This window comes from Saimiri boliviensis, chromosome X, assembly GCF_048565385.1.
Source record: "Saimiri boliviensis isolate mSaiBol1 chromosome X, mSaiBol1.pri, whole genome shotgun sequence".
Classification (NCBI taxonomy): domain Eukaryota; kingdom Metazoa; phylum Chordata; class Mammalia; order Primates; family Cebidae; genus Saimiri; species Saimiri boliviensis.
This window is the reverse complement of record NC_133470.1, coordinates 97630106-97650341: the sequence shown is the minus strand read 5'-3', so window position 1 is coordinate 97650341 and position 20236 is coordinate 97630106. Positions and strand designations below refer to the sequence as shown.

Sequence of the window (20236 nt, the reverse complement as noted above, 5' to 3'; positions counted from 1 at the left end):
GTATATCTGGTGATATGCCAGCAATGCAGTGAAACACAATGCAGCAGCAGGATTTTCTTTCTTTTAAACAGTCTTTCAAAGACACAATATTGGTCTAGTGAATGAAAAATATGGTTTAAGGCCCATACCAATTCTACAACTAAAGCAAAAAAGTCAATTTTGAATTAATTAATGATATTTACTTTTAAGTTGCTCTGATTTTGTCTCCAAGTCTTCTTCCCTGGTAGAGAAATGTGAAAGAAGAATTTCAAACCAGAATTAAAGTCAGTACTTTTAATAAAAATACATACATATTTATTAAATAATTTGAGTTAATATTCCAATATGTTTATATTAGTATTTTTAAATCACACTATAGAAAATAACAATTGGTTGGACTTCACATGATTTCAGCTTCTTATTGAGCATGATTTTACTACGTATTCACCCCTTCTCACATTCATCAAACATTCACTTACTTGCAAAGCATTGAGGTAGGGGTTAGTGTTCATAATTCTTTGCAGATTTAGCATTGATTCTGACACAAAAAACATTTAATCAAATTGTAGCTCATTAATTAACTCAATCAAAAAGAATTTTGAAAAAAATCTAAGTTTAATCTACTAATTAGAGCATCTAACATTTATTTGTTACTTTCTACATATTGAGCACTGTTCTAAGAGCTATGCATAAATCTTATTTTTTAATAGTCAAAATCATCTTATGAGGTAGGTAATGACTTCTATCCCTATCTTTTAGATAAGGAACTAAGATTAATATCTTGTCCAAGAAACAGAGGTGGTATTCAAATTCATATAATCTAGTCTCAGAATGTCTCTAACCACCATATAAACATTTTCAATGCATGATAAAATGCTAAAAAATTTCATCAAAATGCAAAGCTTTCATCTTTCTTTCTTTCTTTCTTTATTTTTTACCATCAAATATTCTTTCTTACAATATTGTCACAACTGAAAAGGCTTCAAAAGAGTAGTTTAGGGAACAGGTGTTTATGCTGAGTTAACATGAAGATCTGATTTGAGTTCAGTCAGCATTGTTGGACTATATTTGAGGGAATCAACCAGGATGTGTAATCGAATTTCCTCAGTCTTGTCTTACAGATCTAAGACTGTACAATGAACTCTGATGAATAAGGAAGGGTGCACATAAGTTTAAAATAGTCATATTACAGGTTATAAATTAAGGCAGAGCCCAGGTTTTAAGCCTGCTGAATCTCACATATGGGAGGGGAAGAACAAGCAGATGGCTGAGGATACCTTGGGGCTGCAAGAGACTGGGTCTGCAATGTTCAGGAGAGTGCAGAAGGATTTTTTTTTTTTTTTTGGTAAGAGAAAGAACCATTGTATATTTTGTACTGAGGTAAAATTCACATAACATAATTGACCATTCATAGTATTCTCTTATAATTCTTATTTACATAAAATCAGTAGTAATACCCCACTTTCATTCCTGACTCTAATAATATGAGTCTTTCTTTTCTTGGTCAGTCTAACTAAAGGTTTGTTAATTTTGTTTATCTTCTGGAAGAACCAACTTAGATTTTTTTCTTAATTGTCTCTGCTGTTTTTCTACTCTATATTTCAATTATTTTCACTCTAATATTTATTACTTTCTCCCTTCAGCTTGTTTTGGGTTAAATTTGCTTTTCAATTTTTAGTTCCTTAAGGTAAAAGATAAGGTTATTGACTTAATGTATTTCTTCTTTTTTCATATAAACATTAGCAGTTATAAATTTATCCCAATCACTGCATTTGCTGCAATTCATAAATTTTGATAAGTTTTCATTTTCATTTATCTCAACTTACCTTCTGTTTTCCCTTTGGTTCTTCCTTAAACTATTCATTGTTTGGGTATTTTGTTTAATGTTCACTTATTTGTGAATTTTTCAGTGTTTCTTCTGTTACTGATTTCTAACTCAGTTCACTGTGATCAGAGAAGATACTCTGTATGATTTAAGTGTTCTAAAATTTATTGAGACTGGTTTTGTGGTCTAACATATAGTCTGTTCTGGGGAATGTTACATGTGTACTTGACAAGAACATGTATTCTGCTACTGTTAAGATAAATACCCTAAGGTATTTATTATAATTGTCTATAAGGTCTAGTTGGTTTATAATATTATTTAGGTCCTTTGTTTCCTTATTGTTTGTATGTCTAGATATGTAATCCATTATTGAGAACAGGGCCTTGAAGTCTCCAATTTAGATTATTATTGAACTATCTTTTTCTCTCATTGATTCTGTTACTATTTGCTTCACATATTATGGGGATCTGATGTTTAATACGTATATGTTCGTAATGGTTCCTCTTGATGAATTGACCCTTTATATAATGGCATTTTGTCTCCTCCAACAAATTTTATCTTACAGTATATTTTATCTGATATTAATATAGCTGTCCTAGCTCTTCTTTGGTTACTGTTTATTTAGAATATCTTTTGGTACCTTTTTATTTGCTATCTATTTGTTTCATTAGATCTAAGGTAACTCTTATAGACAACCTATAATTAGATCATCTTTTTAAAAAAAACCTCTTCCACCATTTCTACCTTTTAGTTTACATTTAATGTAATTACTCACAAGGAAGGACTTGTTCCATTTTGTGATTTGTTTTTACATATTTTATATCTATTTTGTTTCTCGGTTCCTCCATTGCTGCCTGCTTTGTAGTAAATCAACAGTTTCTAGTGTATCATTTTGATTCCCTTCGTTATTTTACTGTATATGTTTCAGTTCTTTTCTTAGTTGTTGCCCTGGAGATCACAGTTAATACCCTAAACTTTTAACAGTTTAGTTCAAATTAATACCAACTTTGTTTCAGTCGTATATAGAAACTTTGCTCCTATAAACCTTTATGCCCCTCCTTAATGTTTTTATTGCTGCAAATTGAGGATTCATTAACACAGACTTATACTTATTGTTTTATGCATCTGTTTTTATAAATTGTTTAGGAAAAAGGAATTTTATAAATCTAAAATTCATTAATCCGACTTTTGTATTTATCATTGTAGTTGCTTTTACCAGTATTTCTCATTTCTTTACATGCATTTGAGTTACGGTCCATTGTCCTTTTATTTCAGCCTGAAGAATTCCCGTTATTTCATATAGGGCAATTCTTCTGGTGACAAACTCTCTCCATTTTTGCTTATCTTGGACTGTTTTAGTTTCTTTTTCGATCTTTGAGAGTTTTTTTCTATACAGATTTTTTGGTTGCCAGGGTTCTCTCCTTTTCCCATCCCTCCCTTCCCCCTCATCTTTATTTTTTAAATGTTTAGTTTAAAAAGGGTGAGCCACTGTATTATTAAGCACAGAATTCAGATGTTTCTACAAAGCCAAATGCATGTTCCAACCAAAGACTAGATTGTTTAGATTCTAATTCTCAGGGCTGCTGAAAAGGCTGTTGTAACTCATACAGGCTGCATGGGTCTCTTCTCTCCATGAAAGGAACAAACCTTTTGTCTTTCCCTCCTCAGCAGGAGCCAATGTCAGGCACACTCAGGAAAACGATGGGCTATTATGTTCTCTAGACTCTATACTTCACTTTCACTTATTAAAATATATTTTACATCTAAACTTCATGTTTATATAATCATATATAAATATATATTACACTTAGTGGGAACTATCATACAAAATTAACTTCTCAATGAATACTAATATGCTCCACTTTAAAGAAACCTGTTCTACAGAGATCCAAACTTATTTCTAAAGGTAACTTAAGAAGCAATTATTACTTTTGCTAATTAATTCTTTGCAAATACATTAAGAGATACAAAATAAATATATGCGCAACTTATGAGAAACACATTCTGCAAAGCAAGATAGATGTATTCATTTTCTAACAATACATATAAAATGACTGAGTACCTACACCATATGCTAACCTCTGTGTTTGGGATACAAAGATAAATTGCACATAGTTTTTGCCCTTACAGAGCTTAGTTTAGCAAGAGAGACAGAAAACAGACAATTCGTTAAAGCCAAGAAGAAATTCAGGGGTACTTGTTAGCACATAGCACGAACACCTAAGCAAACAGGGGTGTAAGGAAGGAGGAGATGTGGGGAGGTAAAGCTTACCTGAAGGAAGTGGCCTAGAGATACGAAATCTGATGGAGGAGTACAAGCTAACATGTGAAAAAAGGAGAGGAAAGGGAATAGTGTCCCAGAGAGAGAACAGTGTGTGTAATGTCCACAAGGTAAGACACCTAGGAAAGGGAAGAAAAAGTGGGTAGGTAAGTGGAAGAGACAGAAAGACCGTCACAGTTGTCAAGGCCAGAGATGATGTTAGCTTAGACTAGGAAAGTGGCAGTAAGGATAGCAGTGGGGATGAAAAAAAAGAAAAAAAAGTGGATAGATTTGAGACAGATACTTAGTAGGCACAAATCCACAGGACACAGAATTTCTGACCAATTAGAGGTAGGGCATAAGTGAGAAGGAAGAACAAAAGCCCCAGGCTTGGGCAACTGGGGAAATCATAGTGCCATTCACCAAGATGAAGAGTAGAAAGATTGCAGGAAAGAGGAATTAATCTGAGGTATGTTGAGTCTGAGTTGCCTATGGGAAATTCAAAAAGGCAAATTATAAACAGAGGTCCAAAGTTTAGAAGAAAGATGCAGGCTAAAGATACAGATTTAGTAGCTCAAGTCACATTTTACATTTTATACCTCGTTGTCAATGTCTCACATTCTCAATAACTACACTCTATATTCAATGTCAATTCTACAAATATTTATTACATCTTGCTAAGTGCCAGGTACTGTGCTAGGTGCAGAATTATATTGACAAAAAAAAGAAGAAAAACTAAAATAAAAAGAAAGGAAAAAAAAGTTAGATTCATTTTTGTAAGAAAGTAATATTCATGTTTTAAGGTGGCCAAATTTTATATATGTGGCTTAGAGATTAAACGTCTAAAGAAATTGTTTGGAATGGATTGTTATAATCCCTATTACTCACAGAGCAATTAGGTAAAATTAACAAGGTTTGTAGCAAAAAATAATGTTTTGATTTAATTTACAAAGAATGATGCATAATAGATAAAATCGTTTATCCATCCATGCCATTTATTTATTAAGCTGCCTTCATCTTTATAAATACATTAGGCAGTCTCAAACTGAAGCAAATCCAAGCTACTCCTAACAAAAAGTTGGATAATGAAGTATCTTAAACAAAAGAAAGCCTGATTCATTTTAGCATCTCCAATTGTTTTCCTTTATTCTTTTTGGGGGGTCATTTCATGAAAGACATCGAGTTTAGAAGCATAATCTACATTTTATATAGTCATTTTCCAAATACATAATACAAAGAGAATGGATGGTTATTATGAAAAACAGGAAAAAGTTACTTGCAGTTAGAATGCAAGAATGAACTGCTGCTGTTTTTAGATGCCAAACTGATTTTTCACATGTATGCAAACTCAGAAAAATGTATTGGCAGAAGTAATATAATAAAGTGGATACCTTTTGAAAAAAGCTTACATGCTTGAAAGAGTCTCCAACTCCCATTGCAGAAGGAAATTGTAACGCCATTAAATAAGAATATCAGAAAGAAATAATGAAACAATACAAAACAAAATGTGCTAATGAGTGACCAATGACTTGCATGGATCTGTGAGAGTTTCCTCAAAACTCCGTTCCTCAACCCAAGGTGCACCACTTCAAGAACCTCTTCAGAGGAGTTGAGATTTTAGAGGACAATTAAGCAAGCAGGTTTAACCAGAGGAAAGGACTAGTCCAGTTTATCAAGCTTTTTATACTTCTCAATTTTTTTCACCCTATCTTTACAATAACCCGTTGGAGTCAGTAAGTATTTTCGCCCTTATTGTCCAAGCAAGGAAACTGAGGCTAAAGAAGCTAAGAGAACTGTTCAAGGACATACACCCAGTACATGGAGCCAGAAATCTAACTGAGGTCTGTCTTCTGCTCAAGAATATCAACCTATTCATTTTTATTCTCATAGGTATTGGGTTTTACTCCCTTACTGTTTTTTATTTTGTTATCTTTACTCTTTTTTCCAATAGTTTTAATATTCCCTGTATCTTTGATATAGTCAATATTATTCATTTAAGACATTGCTTAGATTTTTATTTCTAAATATATTTCTATATTTCATAAGTATTCAATATGTAACTTTTCATAATCTTGGCCTAGTTACCTGCTTTCATCACCTTTTTAAAATCTGAACCATGCTAGATATAACCTATTATTTTTATGCTCATTATCCTTGGCTCAAGCCTTCTCTGAATTCCAAAGGATTCCTCTAGACTAGTGAAGCTTCTGATTCCATTTAGATCAGATACACAGACTTTACTCTCATCTTCATCCATTCCACTTTCTTAGGGCCCTAAAGACCAAATTACTCTCCTCTAAGAAGCCGTGAAGGCAGCTCAAGGGAACCTCTGAGCTATCTATATCCAGAGTAGTTCAACACATTATGAGGATAATTATTATTTCCATAGAACTTAGAAAGAAAGTAGATACTACATGGATAAAACTAGAAAATTAAAACTAGAAAATGAATTCTGTAACAGTATATTACGAACAAAATTATTCTACTTAACAGCATTTATATAGAAAAGGAAATCCATTCGATTACCTAACTCATTCATTTACTAGAAACTTGTAAGAACCAAGTCATATTTCACCACTATGAAATATATCCATGTAACAAAACTGTATATACTTGTACTCCCTAAATTTATACAAATAAAAAAGGACCAAATCATAGCTTATCTAGAGTAGCAGTAAATATGTGTTTCTGTGCGTGTGTGTGTATGTGTGTGTGTCCATGCACACATGTATATATACATGTATTTTCCTTCACCTGCTGAAAAAAAAGTAAGTTTAATGTTGGTAAAATTATCATAGTCATTTGCAAGGCTGGAGTACTCAGTACTGAGGTGTTAACAATTCCTTGTACTGTACTATATTACTACTATGTTTTACTGCTGTACAATAACCTCAATTTGACTCTTGCTTTGCACAATATAAATATGACCAAAGATGCTAAAGTGAAATTTCCATCTATCAGCATTGAAGAACAAACTCGGTATTTACATCAAGAGTAACAACTTAAACAATAGCAAGAAAAAAAGAGATGGAGAAAGTAAGATATTTTACCATGTTTAGATGAAAAAAATGGTGCTGTAGATCTGATCAAATTTTCAGATGTGGGTACCACAAATTGAACTGGCCTCACATGCTTATCTGCCAGGTTCCTGAAACCAGCCTGCTGGTTCTCAAATATGCTTCGAATGTTTTCAAGCTTGAGTTGTATAGTCTTCATTTGAACCTGCAGGTTGCGTAAGAATTACATTAAATATTTTCTGAAATGAGGTCATTACAAACCCTACTACATTTCTCCGACTCAGATAGTCAAAACAAATTGGAGTTTAAAATATAACTATAAGAAATTTAGAAAAGTAATAAAACAAACTTTGTATTATGTTCACATGGATATGAAACCAAAATCTCAACCAAAACCTCAACCTGAGGAAAAAAATTACCAAGAAGCAGTCATGAAATTGGTCACTGCATAGAGTGATTTGCCCTTCATTGGCTGAAATGGATAATGGCTGGAAAAGAAGGCATATTGCTCTTTCTTGTTTAGCATAAGAAAGTCACCAAGTTATAAAAACAATCAAATGAATAACATTGGTATAATACTTTGTTACACTTACCCTGCAGGGACATTCTTGTTATAGTACTCAATGTTGCTACAGGCTCTTCAGAGCCATCAATGGATAATAAAGCTTCCTACCTCTCCTAAATGCTTTGAGGCAGCTAGAGTTAAGCTTGGTTGCTTCCAGAGAATCATTTGGCTATTGCCATGACTATGTTTCTGATTTCCTGGGGCACCTCTAGGATATTCCGTTAAGCATGAATCTAGATACTGCTCCAATCTTAGAGTCAACTACTTATTTTAGCAGCAAATAGCATCACAAATGGTCTTATCTTGAACATGGAGAATCCTTCATGTCATTTCCAAGGGGGCAGCACTATAGCTGTCCATCCTGTTAACATCAACTTCTGCCTGCTCCTCCTTCCCCAAATCCTATCTTTATCCTTTCATTCTCAAACTGAGTAAGAAAGCCACATCATCCACAGAGCATCTACTGATGATCACTGCAGCACAAAGGAAAGATGTTTGGGGTAGAGTACTCTTGACATGGCCCCAATATTCTATTATAGAAGAGCTTTGGGCCTTTCTCCAGTGATGCACAACAAAATATGTGTGAGAACTCCTTGCACATAAAAAAGAGTATTAAAATAATGGAGTTGGAGCTCAAAAAGGAAATTATTCTTCATTATATAGCAAACATATGCCTTTGAATTATTTGATGCTTGACAGTGGCCCTACTATCACCCCTAAGAGGACAATGTAAGTGCAATTTGACATAAAGTTAGCTGTGAGGTAGTAAAACTCCTACCCACACTACTGCAATTGTAATTTTCTTTAAATGTTTATTTGAAAATTTTGTTTAAAACTCTACCTTAAGTTCAGGAGATAATATTACATCAAATTCATACTGCAGTGTTTCAGGTTCATAATTTATAAAGGGTAGAGCCATTTCAAGAAAATTTTCAATGTCTTGAAGAGCTTTCTGAGCATCTTCTTTGGACTGAAACTTATCTATTTCCTGATTAGCCAGAAGACATTCCCCTTCATCACAGCATTGACGAGCCTGGTGAGAAAATCAAGAAGAAAAAAATAAGAATTTATAAAGAGAAAACATATTTGTCCATTAAATGAGTGGTTCTCAGCCCCTGGCTTCTGTGAGTCGCAAATGCTTTCAGAGCTATTTAAAAAATAATAAAGATATCTAGGTTCTGCCTGCCAAAATTCTGATTCAGCAGCTCTGGGCCATAAGTTGGGCATTTATACTTTTAGAGAGCTCCACAGATATTGCTGATATGCAGCCAAGGTTGGAAAAACTGCATTTATTTCACAACAATTAATTTATTCTGCAGCAGGAGTCAAACCATTTTCTCAACACTAACACTTCAATTGCATATGATTTTCCCAAAATCAATAACTGAAATATGAAATTCTTAGAAAAATATAAAGTATAATACAAATGCGTAATGACTGCTAAGGACAAAAATAATGGTTCCTTACCAAAGAATGAGATGTAAAGATTAAAATGTTTTGTTCAGATATAATGTCTGTAAGTGGTACCCCTATTTTATATTCCACTGCCAACACCAGATCCACATGGTGACCTGTCAATTCATTGCCTAATTGTGAAAAGGGTCAAACCCACAAACCATGGAGGAATATTTTCCAGTCACTGTTTTATATTTTATTTCTGTACTATGAAATGTGAAAGGAGTTTCAGGCTCTAGCAAAATGCCCCTCAGGCTTTTAAAAATGTTTCAAGTACAAACCATCACCAGTGGAGGCTTCAGAGTTGTACCCAAAATAGAAAGGAAGTCATTACTCCACAATTTCAATATTTAGAACAAAGGGCAAAATTTGAACTATATCGGCTCTTCCATGAATAGTTCATTGGAAGATGGATGAAAAAATCATAATCAAATTCAGTCCTTCAGACTTCTTATAAATTTAATTCCAAAACTATACCATTCCCTGACCATATAAATTCTGAGAAGATAAAGGGTATTCCATGAGGCAGAAGGGTAAAGTGTTTCAGGCTAGCAGGACCTGGAAAAAAATGTTCGTTCCTTTTCAGAAATGAATCATTTCCCATTACACTACCTGCTGTAGTAGTTTATGTATTTTGAAGGTCCTGCTGAGCTGTATCCGTTTTGCTTTGATCTCATTAACCAAAATATCAGAAAGGTAACGTAGCTCATTGCACCTCTGGCAGATTAAATCAAGTGCATAATGGTGATTTGCTGCAAGCTTGTGTCCATGTAATATCACAAACTGGGCCTTTGCTAATAGTGCCTGATTTTAACAAAGAAAGACAATAATGAATACATGATCTCTGTTCCTATAGAGAAAAAAAGAAAACAGTTAAGGAGCAAATTGTTTGAGCAAGAAGGATATATTGCCAAAAATATAATTTGATCTATACTTCTTCAGGCTGCAAAAAAAAAAAAAAAAACCTTAAGATCACAATAATTAGCTGCAGCAGTGATGTCATTAGAAGCTCATGCATTTCTAGTTATAGAAACTAAAAATTTTACATCACACCCAGAATGTGAATGAGATTTATAAGAGAACCACCTGTATTAAATGAGGTATACACACCAGCCAAATGTATTTCATATCATCTTGGCCTTAGAAATCTCATCAGAGTTGTCATGTACCTGGACTACTTAACATACCTGAAGTCATAGGATTTCTATGTCAAAAAATAACCCTTAGTGCCCTTGCCTCCACTCTATCAACTACTCACTCCCCCAGTGTAGAGACTCAATCATAGTGAGAGTTCAAGAAATGTTTGTCAAAATAAAACAAAACTGAAACTCAGAATAAGGAAGTGACTGGCCTCTCTACCTTGTGGGAAAACCAGGTTTAAAATGGAGAGCTGTTATCTAATGGAGATAGACTTTCAATTTTATAAGATAGAAAAGTTCTGGAGCTATTGTACAACAATGGGAATTTAGTTATCACTACTGAACTAAAACCCTTAAAGATGATTGAGATAGCAAATTTCATATTATGCATTTTTATCATAATTAGAAATGAAAAGTTATTAAATGGAAAAAAATTAAGTCCCCCTTAGTTTCCAAACCAGTTTGCCTCCTCTTTCTACTATACCATAGGGTTATGCAACCTGTCCCATGATCACAGAGATCTACAAGCATAATTCCAGAACTAGTTATCATAACCGCTGCTTCTTCAATATTCGTTTTCACATACTCATGGTTCACCCATAAATCTGTTTGTATGCTGAGAATTCATCCTAAAAAACATGGCCTTGCTCTCACGTAAAAAGCACGGCCTTACTCTCACATAAAACCTAGGGTTTTTAAAGTATTAAAGCCATTAGTACAAACTTTAAGACTAGCAGAAATAATAAAAACTGCCTCTGTTGAGTACTTACTACATAGCCCAGTGGTGTGCCGGGTGCTTTATATACATCTAAATGAATATTCACAATTGTCCTGCAAAGTAGGTCATTTTATCTCCAACATATGGATGAGGACACGGAAGATTAGAAATCAATTTACTCAAGGTCACAGTTAGTAAAAATAAGTAGATCTGTCTATGTGAGTCTCTATTTGGTTAAACTGCATATATCATAAAGTGGGCATTTAAGAAATTATGCCCTTATATGTTTCCATCATTTCCAAGCACCATATATTATTCTGAATACACATTTTTCTAGCTTCTCCAAAATAATTTATGTCCTTGCTGCTATTGGTGGGCTTGAAATAGTTCATGCTATTGTCTCAGAGACCTCCTTTAACAGCTACGTGACACATTGGTAGTGCCACCAGTGGCCCACATTGAACAAAACAGAATATAGACCAATATGATTATGCCTAATATACAGAATGTGCCTAATATACAGAATGTTGTTAAGATGGGAGGAGGGCAAGGAATAAAAGACTACAAATAAGGTGCAGTGTATACTTCTTGGGTGATGGGTGCACCAAAATCTCACAAATCACCACTAAAGAACTTATTCATGTAGCCAAACACCACCTATACACCAATAACCTATGGAAAAATAAAGAAATTCATTAAAAGGGTTTATACTACCTAGTCCCACCAAAGCATATCTATCATGCTGTATAAATATAGAAAACATCTGAAACACAATCTTACCTGAGAATTTTCATCTAAATTTTCCAATTTTTTTATTTTTTGTTTTACTTGAGCTATAGTCCCCGTTACATCAGCCAGTTCTGCTTGTTGGTTTAATAGAAATTCAACTTCAGTCACAAGCTAAAAGTAGGAAACAAAGAGCTTTTAAAACATAAAAATTGTCCCTTTATGATCAAGTTTTATACAAAATGCTTTTAAACAAAAATATTGACATGGAGGAATTGCTCATATTAAAATATATTTTGTTATTTTATTCACAGAAATAGCTATAATCTGTTAAAATTTAACTTCATAGATATCAATGTGTACTCATGATATATAAAAGATAACCATGTACATTTGTAGGTTTATATATGAGGACATGTATTTGCATAAATGTATAAATGTGAGGTTTATATATGAGAAAATATATTTGCATAAATGTATACATGTGAGGTATGTATAGGTATATATACATTCATGTGTTTGCCTATATATATATATATATATATATATATATATATATCTGAAACACAATCTTACCTGAGAATTTTCATCTAAGTTTATTTTTGTCATCATTCTCCAGCTCTCTGATGAATGATTCTAAAAGCAAAATCCCTCCAGAAATAATAAGCACACCTCCCACCCAGATCTTGATCTTTAATACTGTTTCCCAGAAAAAGAAACCAGGGCTCCTCAGGGAAATGACTGATTCCATGGCTGAGGCAGAATAGGTACAGATGAACTTGGGATATATTTTTATGCCAGAAAGTAAGAAGGTGATTTACTTAAATGTTGGAGCATGTCACAAGGATAAAGCAGCAGTTTGAAACACCAAAATAGTCAAGAACAGTAATAAATTATAAACCATTTAAAAAAACCCTAGGAATTAGAAAACAAGTCAAATCATCTCTCTTTGCTGACAATATGATTCTATATCTAGAAAACACTAAAGACTCTACCAAAAGGCTCCTAGAATTTGATAAACAACTTCAAGGAAGTTTTAGGATACAAAATCAATGTACAAAAAATCAGTAGCATTTCTATACACCAATAATGTTCAAGCTGAAAGCCAAATCACAAATGCAATTTCATTTACAATGGCCACAAAAAGAAAAAACGTCTAGTAATACATGTAGCCCAAGGAGGAGAAAAATCTCTATAAGGAGACCTATAAAACACTGCTGAAAGAAATCATGGATGACAAAAACAAATGGAAAAAACATTCCATGCTTATAGATTTGAAGAATCCCTATCACACAAATGGCCATACTGTCCAAAACAATCTACGGATTCAATACTATTCCTATCAAACTACCAACATTCTTTTTCACCGAATTAGAAAAACTATTCTAAAATTATATGGAACTACAAAATAGCTCAAATAGCAAAAGCAATCATAAGGAAAAAGAACAAAGGCAGAAATAACACATTACCCGACATCAAACTATACCCAAACAACATAGTCCTGGTACAAATACAGACACATAGACCAATGGAACAGAATAGAGAACCCAGAAATAAAGCTACACACTAACAGCCATCTGACGTTTTACAAAATCAAGAAAAATAATCAAGGAGGAAAGGACTCCCTATTCAATAAATCGTGCTGAGAGAGCTGACTAGTCATATAAAGAGGAGTGAAACTGGAACCCTACCTTTCACCATATATATCAATTAACTAAGGATGGATTAAAGATTTAAATGTAAGACCTCAAGCTACAAAAATCTTGGGATAAAACCTAGGAAACACCATTCTGGACATGGGCTTTGGTAAATAATTTATTACTAAAATCTCAAAAGCAATTTCAGCAAATACAAAAATTAATATGTGAGACCTAATTAAAGAACTTTAGCATAACAAAAGGAACTATCAACAGAGTAAACAGACAACCTACAAAATAGGAGAAAATATTCACAAACTATGCATCTGATAAAACTTTAATGTCCAGAGTCTGTAAGGAACTTAAACAAACATAAAAAAAAAATGCTCAAACAGAGAAATGCAAATCAAATGAGATACTATCTCACACCAGTCAGAATGGCTATTACTAAAGCGCAAAAAGGAATAGATGCTGGTGAGGTTGTGGAGAGAAGGGAACACTGATACACTGTTAGTAAGTAAATTAGTTCAGCCACTGTGGAAAGAATCCTGAATATGTCTCAAAGAACTTAAGATAGAACTACCATTTGACCCAGCAATCCCATTACTGAGTATATACCCAAAGGAAAATAAATCATTCTATAAAAAAAGACAATGCAATTGTATGTTCATTGCAGCACTATTCACAATAGCAGAGGCTTGGAATCAACCTTGGTGTCCATCAATGATGGACTGGATAAAGAAAATGTGGTGCAAATACTCCATGGAACACTATGCAGCCACAAAAAAGAACAAAATCATATCTTTTGCAGCAACATGATGCAGCTGAAGGTCATTATCCTAAGCAAACTAACACAGGAACTGAAAACGAAACAACATGTTGTCATTTATAAATGGAAGTTAAGCACTGGTTACACATAGACATTAAGATAGGAAGAATAAATGCTGGGCACTGCTAAAAGAGGGAAAAGGAGGAAGATAAGGGCTTAAAAACTATTGGGTATTATTCTCACTACCTAAGTAATGGCATCATTCACATCTCAAACCTCAGCATCACACAATATACCCATGTAACATACATGCATGTATATGCCTTAAATATAAAATAAAAATTGACAGTATTTTTAAAACCACTAAGTAAATATATTTGAATCAAATAAAGAAATAAATGGAGAGAAGGGCAGGCTCTTGCTTCAGTAGAATGCCTAGTGTGTACTAATAAATGTGGACTGGACATGGGGGTTGAAAAAAATCATGATTTTGCAACCATCATAGCAAAGATTTGTCCAGGCAAGCATCATCAGTTGATGCTGAATCTATGGGGAAATTTTGATGAAAAGCAGGATATTTACATAACCTTAAATTTTCTCCCCACATGTTTACTACTAATTGGAATGGGAATAAAATAATTTTACAGTGGAGAAATTCAACAGCATCCTGAATAGACAATCAAAATCCATATCAACAATAAGAGGGAAGCAGGTGTCATTCACCTGCAGATGTGATTCCCTAAGAAGGACACTTAACTAATGTGGTATTCTAGCTGGTCATACATACTAAGTAGAATCATGAGAAGATGTCAGACAAACTCCAAATGAAGAAAATTTTATTTAAAAAGGGACTATGGCTGGGCATGAGTCCTTATAGCTCATATCTGAAATCCCAGCACTTTGGGAGGCTTAGGAAGTAGGATTGTTTGAGCCTAGGAGTTGGAGACCAGCCTGGGCAACACAGTGAGACCCCAACCCTACAAAAATGTAAAAATTAGCCAGGCATGGTGGTGCATACCTGTAGTCCCAGCTACTTGAGAGGCTGAGGTGGGAGAATCGCTTAAACCCAGGAGTCTGAGGCTGCAGTAGCTATGATTGTGCCACTGTACTCCAGCCTGGGAGACAGAACTATCTCAGAAATAAAAAAGGGACTACATTCTTCAAAATGTAGAGTCATAAAAGACAAAGGAATGCTGTGGAAATGTTCTAGATTCAAGAACACTAAAGATACAAGGCAATGCAAGACTGGACCCTATAGAGGATCCAGTTCTGAAGGAAAAATAAATGCTCTAAAAGACTTGACTGAGTCAACTAACAAAATTGGAATATCATTGGCAGATAATGTAAAAGTATTGCATTGTTAAATATACTGAATCTGCTATCTGTACTATGGTTACATAACAGAATATCCCTATTAGAAAAAAATGGAAGTATTTAGGGGGAAAAGGCCATCATGTATGCAACTTACACTCAAATGGGTCAGAAAAATACATTATGTGTCAGATCAGAAAAAATATTATCTGTATATATTTTATATATATATATATATACACACACACACACATACAAGGGAATGTAAATAATAAAGCAAATCGAGTAAAATATTATTATTAAGTTAATCTGGGAAGAAAGTATATGAGTATTTCTATTTTTCTTATATTTACAATTTTTCTGTAAGTTTATGTTTCTATGTTTTTTTTTAAAGTCATGTTTCTAGACTTATCAACCTGTCGACATGTCACTATGAGATACACCGTATCAGTGAGATTATAATCTAAGACAACAATATTGATTAAAGACAGAAATTAATGACTTGGGGAAACAGAACATAACCACAGGACAAGAATTTGGTATGGATACAAATTAATATGTAAGTATAAACATAATGAGTACGTTCAGGAAAAGTGCTATTTTCTGTATATTCAGTTGAAGAGGAGGGAGAAACACAAATACCTAGAAGGACCAAGAGTAACTTGTCCTATTCTTTCTTTAGGGGAGGTTTCATGGAGACCGTTTCAAAAGACATTTGAATCAAAGGAAGAAAAATGCTGGTGGTAACTGAGCCCTATGTCCAGAGTACAGTGCTCCTCCCAAACCTAACTCTGATGAGCAAGTGAAATACAAAGACAGTAAGCCATTCATGGGCAGAAAACAAGCTGGGCACATGCAAGAGAGAATAAGTGAGTTCTCCTTGGATCCTCTGGTGAAGTATATACTATGAAAGAGACTGTGAGAAGGTTGAACATGATTGAAAAAGGAAAAGAAACTAAATCTATGCATTGACCATAAATGATGGATTTTCCAGGAGGGTTCAGTTGGAATATAGTTTTAATTACTTATTAAACTTATTTAATTGCCTCTCTCAGACTTTTCATAGAAATAAACCCCTGGATCAGAAATAAAAGCTTGTTAAGTCATATTAAATATGGTCATCATAGGTAGATGGGATTTAAAAACCAAGAAGAAAGTTGGTATTATTTTCTTGGAAAGCTACCTCATAACCTTGAACACCCTTTAGATCTAAGACAAATTTGAATAACAAACCTCAAAGTAGAAAGTAGCTTTGTCCCTTTCATATATATTGGCAGTTAGATACTTTCTCATAGGAAATGAGCAAGCTGAAAAAGTAGAAGTCTCCAAATTTTAGTAGAGGTTTTCTTCAGTCTAAGCCAAGGTTTATTTATATTTGCCTCCTTTTTTTTTTCTCTTCATAGATGTAAATGGGCATCTTGCAAGACAGGATTTCTGATCATTAAGAAGTGAGAACCTCGGTATAATGAAAAAGAAGTGTACAAAGAAATGTTTTAACTGACCTCTTGAAAATCCTGCTCAAACTTCCATAGTTGCAGATACTGCTCCATTTTTAATTGATGTTTTTCCCAAAATCCATCAAAAGCTGTTTCCATATCATGTACTTGAGTCAGCAACCTTAACAAAGAAAACTCAAATTATTCCTAAAAACAACTATCTGTTTTGTAAATATATAGATAAACGTGGTCTGCACACTAAGAATTATAGACAAAATCAGAGCCTATGACACTTGGTTCTACCTGTAGAGACTATCAATATCCACAGAATCTCTTCTACAAGCAAAATCATCTCTGTCAGACAATCTAGAAATAAGTTCTCAGATTTTCAGAGGTCCAGGAATACTTTCACACTTAACATATTGCAGCAAAAATGTATTATTGCCTTTCAAAAATATAAAATAAGTAACTCTAAACCAAAAAGAGAGTACTCACTTATTAATAGTTTGCCAGTCACCACTGACTTGCTGATGACATTCTAGTCTTGAACTGACAGCTCCATCAGTGTCAGGCACTTCCAGATTTGTTAGCAGAATTTTTCCTTCTTTGGTTACAGCTGTAATATCATTCTGTCCAAAGACACAATAGGAGTATCAGCTAATTAGTAACCTAAACTGAATGATCTGATGAGAAGAGAACATACAACTATGGCATGAAGAATAGAAACAGTAATTCTAAGTGGCCTTTGCTTTCATAGCTCTCTAAAAATTCACAAAATTATAAAATCTCAGTGCCACAAAATCTAAAAGCCGTGAGGATCCAAGAAGCCCCTGCCTCAGAGATGGATGTTGCAATTAATATAAGATCACTATGGGAAGAAGTACCATGTGCTCTATTTGTAGCCTCCTTCTCTAACTGATAGAAAATTCCAATCTAGTCCATTCCATTCTGCTAATACTTTTATTTATTTTTATTTACTTTTTTGGGGGATGGGCTCTTGCTATGTTGCCCAGGATGGACCCAAACTCCTGGGTTCAAGCAATCCTGCTGCCTCAGGCGCCCGAGTAGCTGGGACAACAGATATGTACCACTGCACCCGGCACTGTTGTGCTAACACTTTAAATTAGCTTAAATAAAGCAATAATAGCACAATAAAAACCACCATAGTAGAAAGCATATAGTTGTAAATAATACTTAATGCGTGTTCAGATACAGTTAAATGCTTTTCTTACTAATCCTTAATTGTCACTAATCACTCCCTGCTTTAAGTCTTATTTTACTTCACATTTAGATTTAATTAATTCATCACATATATGCCTCTATTCAGAAGGTCTTAACTTCAGTGGGTGATCTAACAATATAGCCCTTTCTGAAACATCTAAGAGTGATTTAAGATTTCTTTCAGGTGGTCCAAGAGTCCCTTGAAATTGTAGACAAAATTTGACTGTAACTGTACATTTATTCTGAGAACAGATTCCATGACACCATCACCAACATGAGTAATAACATCAACATTAAAAGCCAATGTTTATGAAGTGCCAACTATGTACCCAACATTGTTATACATACATCACTCTCTTTGCCTCATTTCATCTTCACAACAATCCTACGAGGTATGATGCATCATCATCATCATCCTCATTGTAAAGATACAGAAACTGCAATTCAGAAAAGGTAAGCAAGTTGCCCAACAACATGCAGTATATGAAGAACAGAGCTTTCTTTCCTTGGACAGAGTTTTGTTTTTAGATTGTGATTCAAAAAGTCAGTTTCTTGAAAATCAAACCACTATGAGATACCACTTCATACCAATCAGAATGGCTATTACTAAAAAGACAAAAAATAACAGCTGCTTTCGAGGCTACAGAAAAAAGAGAACACTGATACATACTTGTTGGGGAATGTAAATGAGTTCAGTCACTGTGGAAAACAGTATGGAGATCTCTCAAAGAGCTTAAAACAGAATACATTCAACCCAGCAAACCCATTACTGGGTTTATATCCAAAGGAAAATAAATTGTTCTACTAAAAGACACATGCACTCATATGCCATTGCAGCACTATTCACAATAGCAAAGACATGGAATCAACCCAGGTGCCCATCAGTGGTAGACTGTATAAAGAAAATGTGGTACATATACACCATGGAATACTATTCAGTCGTAAAAAAAGAATGAGATCATGTACTTTTCAGCAACATGGATGCAGCTGTAGGCCATTATCCTAAGCAAATTAATGCTGGAACGGGAAACCAAATACTACATGGTCTCACAGTGGGAGCTAAACATTAGGTACACATGGACATAAGACATGAGAACAATAGACAGTGGGGACCACTAGAGGAAGGAGGGTGGGAGGAGGACAAGTATTGAAAAACTACCTATCTGGTACTATGCTCACTACCTGGGTGACAAAACCATTTATACAGCAAACCTCAGCATCCCATAATTTATCCATGTAACAAACCTGCACATGAACCCTCTGGACCTAAAATGAAAGTTGGAAAAAAAGTCAGTTTATCTTTTAAATTTAAACATATATGTCTTTATATAGCTTGAATCTTCTAGTGCACACAGGATGTCTATTATCAGATGAAAGAGATGAGTTATATGAATGCCAAGTGTTGTTCAGCTTATTCTTAAACTTTCTGAAGTGGATCCAAAAAATATTTGCTGATTATCTGAATTGTGCTTCAGAGTCCTTCACAAAGCAACACTCCACAAAGACCTGGGTAGGAGAGCACAATTTGCAACCCCTGGTCTACTATAGAAAACATCAAGACCTAGTATTCTATGGAGAAGAGAACTTATAATCAATCGAACAATGTTAGCCTTGGTCACAATGCTAGTTCACTGCAAAGATGGAACAAGAAACTGTCTCCTGACTCCTCATCAAAAATTAAAAATACAGCCATGCATCACTTAATGTTGGGTATTTGTTATGAAAAACGCATTATTAGGTGATTTCATCATTTTGTGAACATCACAGAGTGCATTTACACAAACCTAGATGGATAGCCTACTACACATCTAGGCTACAGGGTAGAGCCTATTGCTCCTAGGGTACAAAACTGCACAGCAGGTTACTGTACTATATACTGTATGCAGTTACAACAGTATACATTTGTGTATCTAAACATACCTAAACATAGAAAAGGTACAGTAAAAATATGGTATAATCTTATAGGACCACTGTCATATATGTGGTTCATCATTGATCAAAACAACATGAAATGCATGACTGTCCACAGTAAAACAAAACAAAACAAAAAATCTAATTCTTTTTCTTGAGCATTTATAAGATATTTTTAAATAAGTTCTCAAGATAATGCACCATTTACAGAGAGGACACTTAGATCTAACATATCTAGGACATTCTTCTCTTATAAAGTATTTTTTA

At 34.1% G+C, this 20236-nt stretch overlaps 1 protein-coding gene across 6 annotated transcripts in view; it reads right to left on the bottom strand.

Annotated features, from left to right (window-relative positions):
* MCF2 (MCF.2 cell line derived transforming sequence) overlaps positions 1 to 20236 on the bottom strand; it is a 112589-nt gene that overhangs the window by 27121 nt on the left and 65232 nt on the right. For all 6 annotated transcript variants that reach the window (XM_003940726.4, XM_074391498.1, XM_074391496.1 and 3 more), the window contains 7 exons: positions 17333 to 17466; positions 16904 to 17018; positions 11739 to 11858; positions 9714 to 9905; positions 8488 to 8679; positions 7115 to 7286; positions 183 to 220 (listed from right to left, as the gene is read on the bottom strand). In XM_003940726.4, the coding sequence (XP_003940775.1) occupies positions 183 to 220; positions 7115 to 7286; positions 8488 to 8679; positions 9714 to 9905; positions 11739 to 11858; positions 16904 to 17018; positions 17333 to 17466 (963 nt within the window). The remainder of the gene's footprint in view (positions 1 to 182; positions 221 to 7114; positions 7287 to 8487; positions 8680 to 9713; positions 9906 to 11738; positions 11859 to 16903; positions 17019 to 17332; positions 17467 to 20236) is intronic.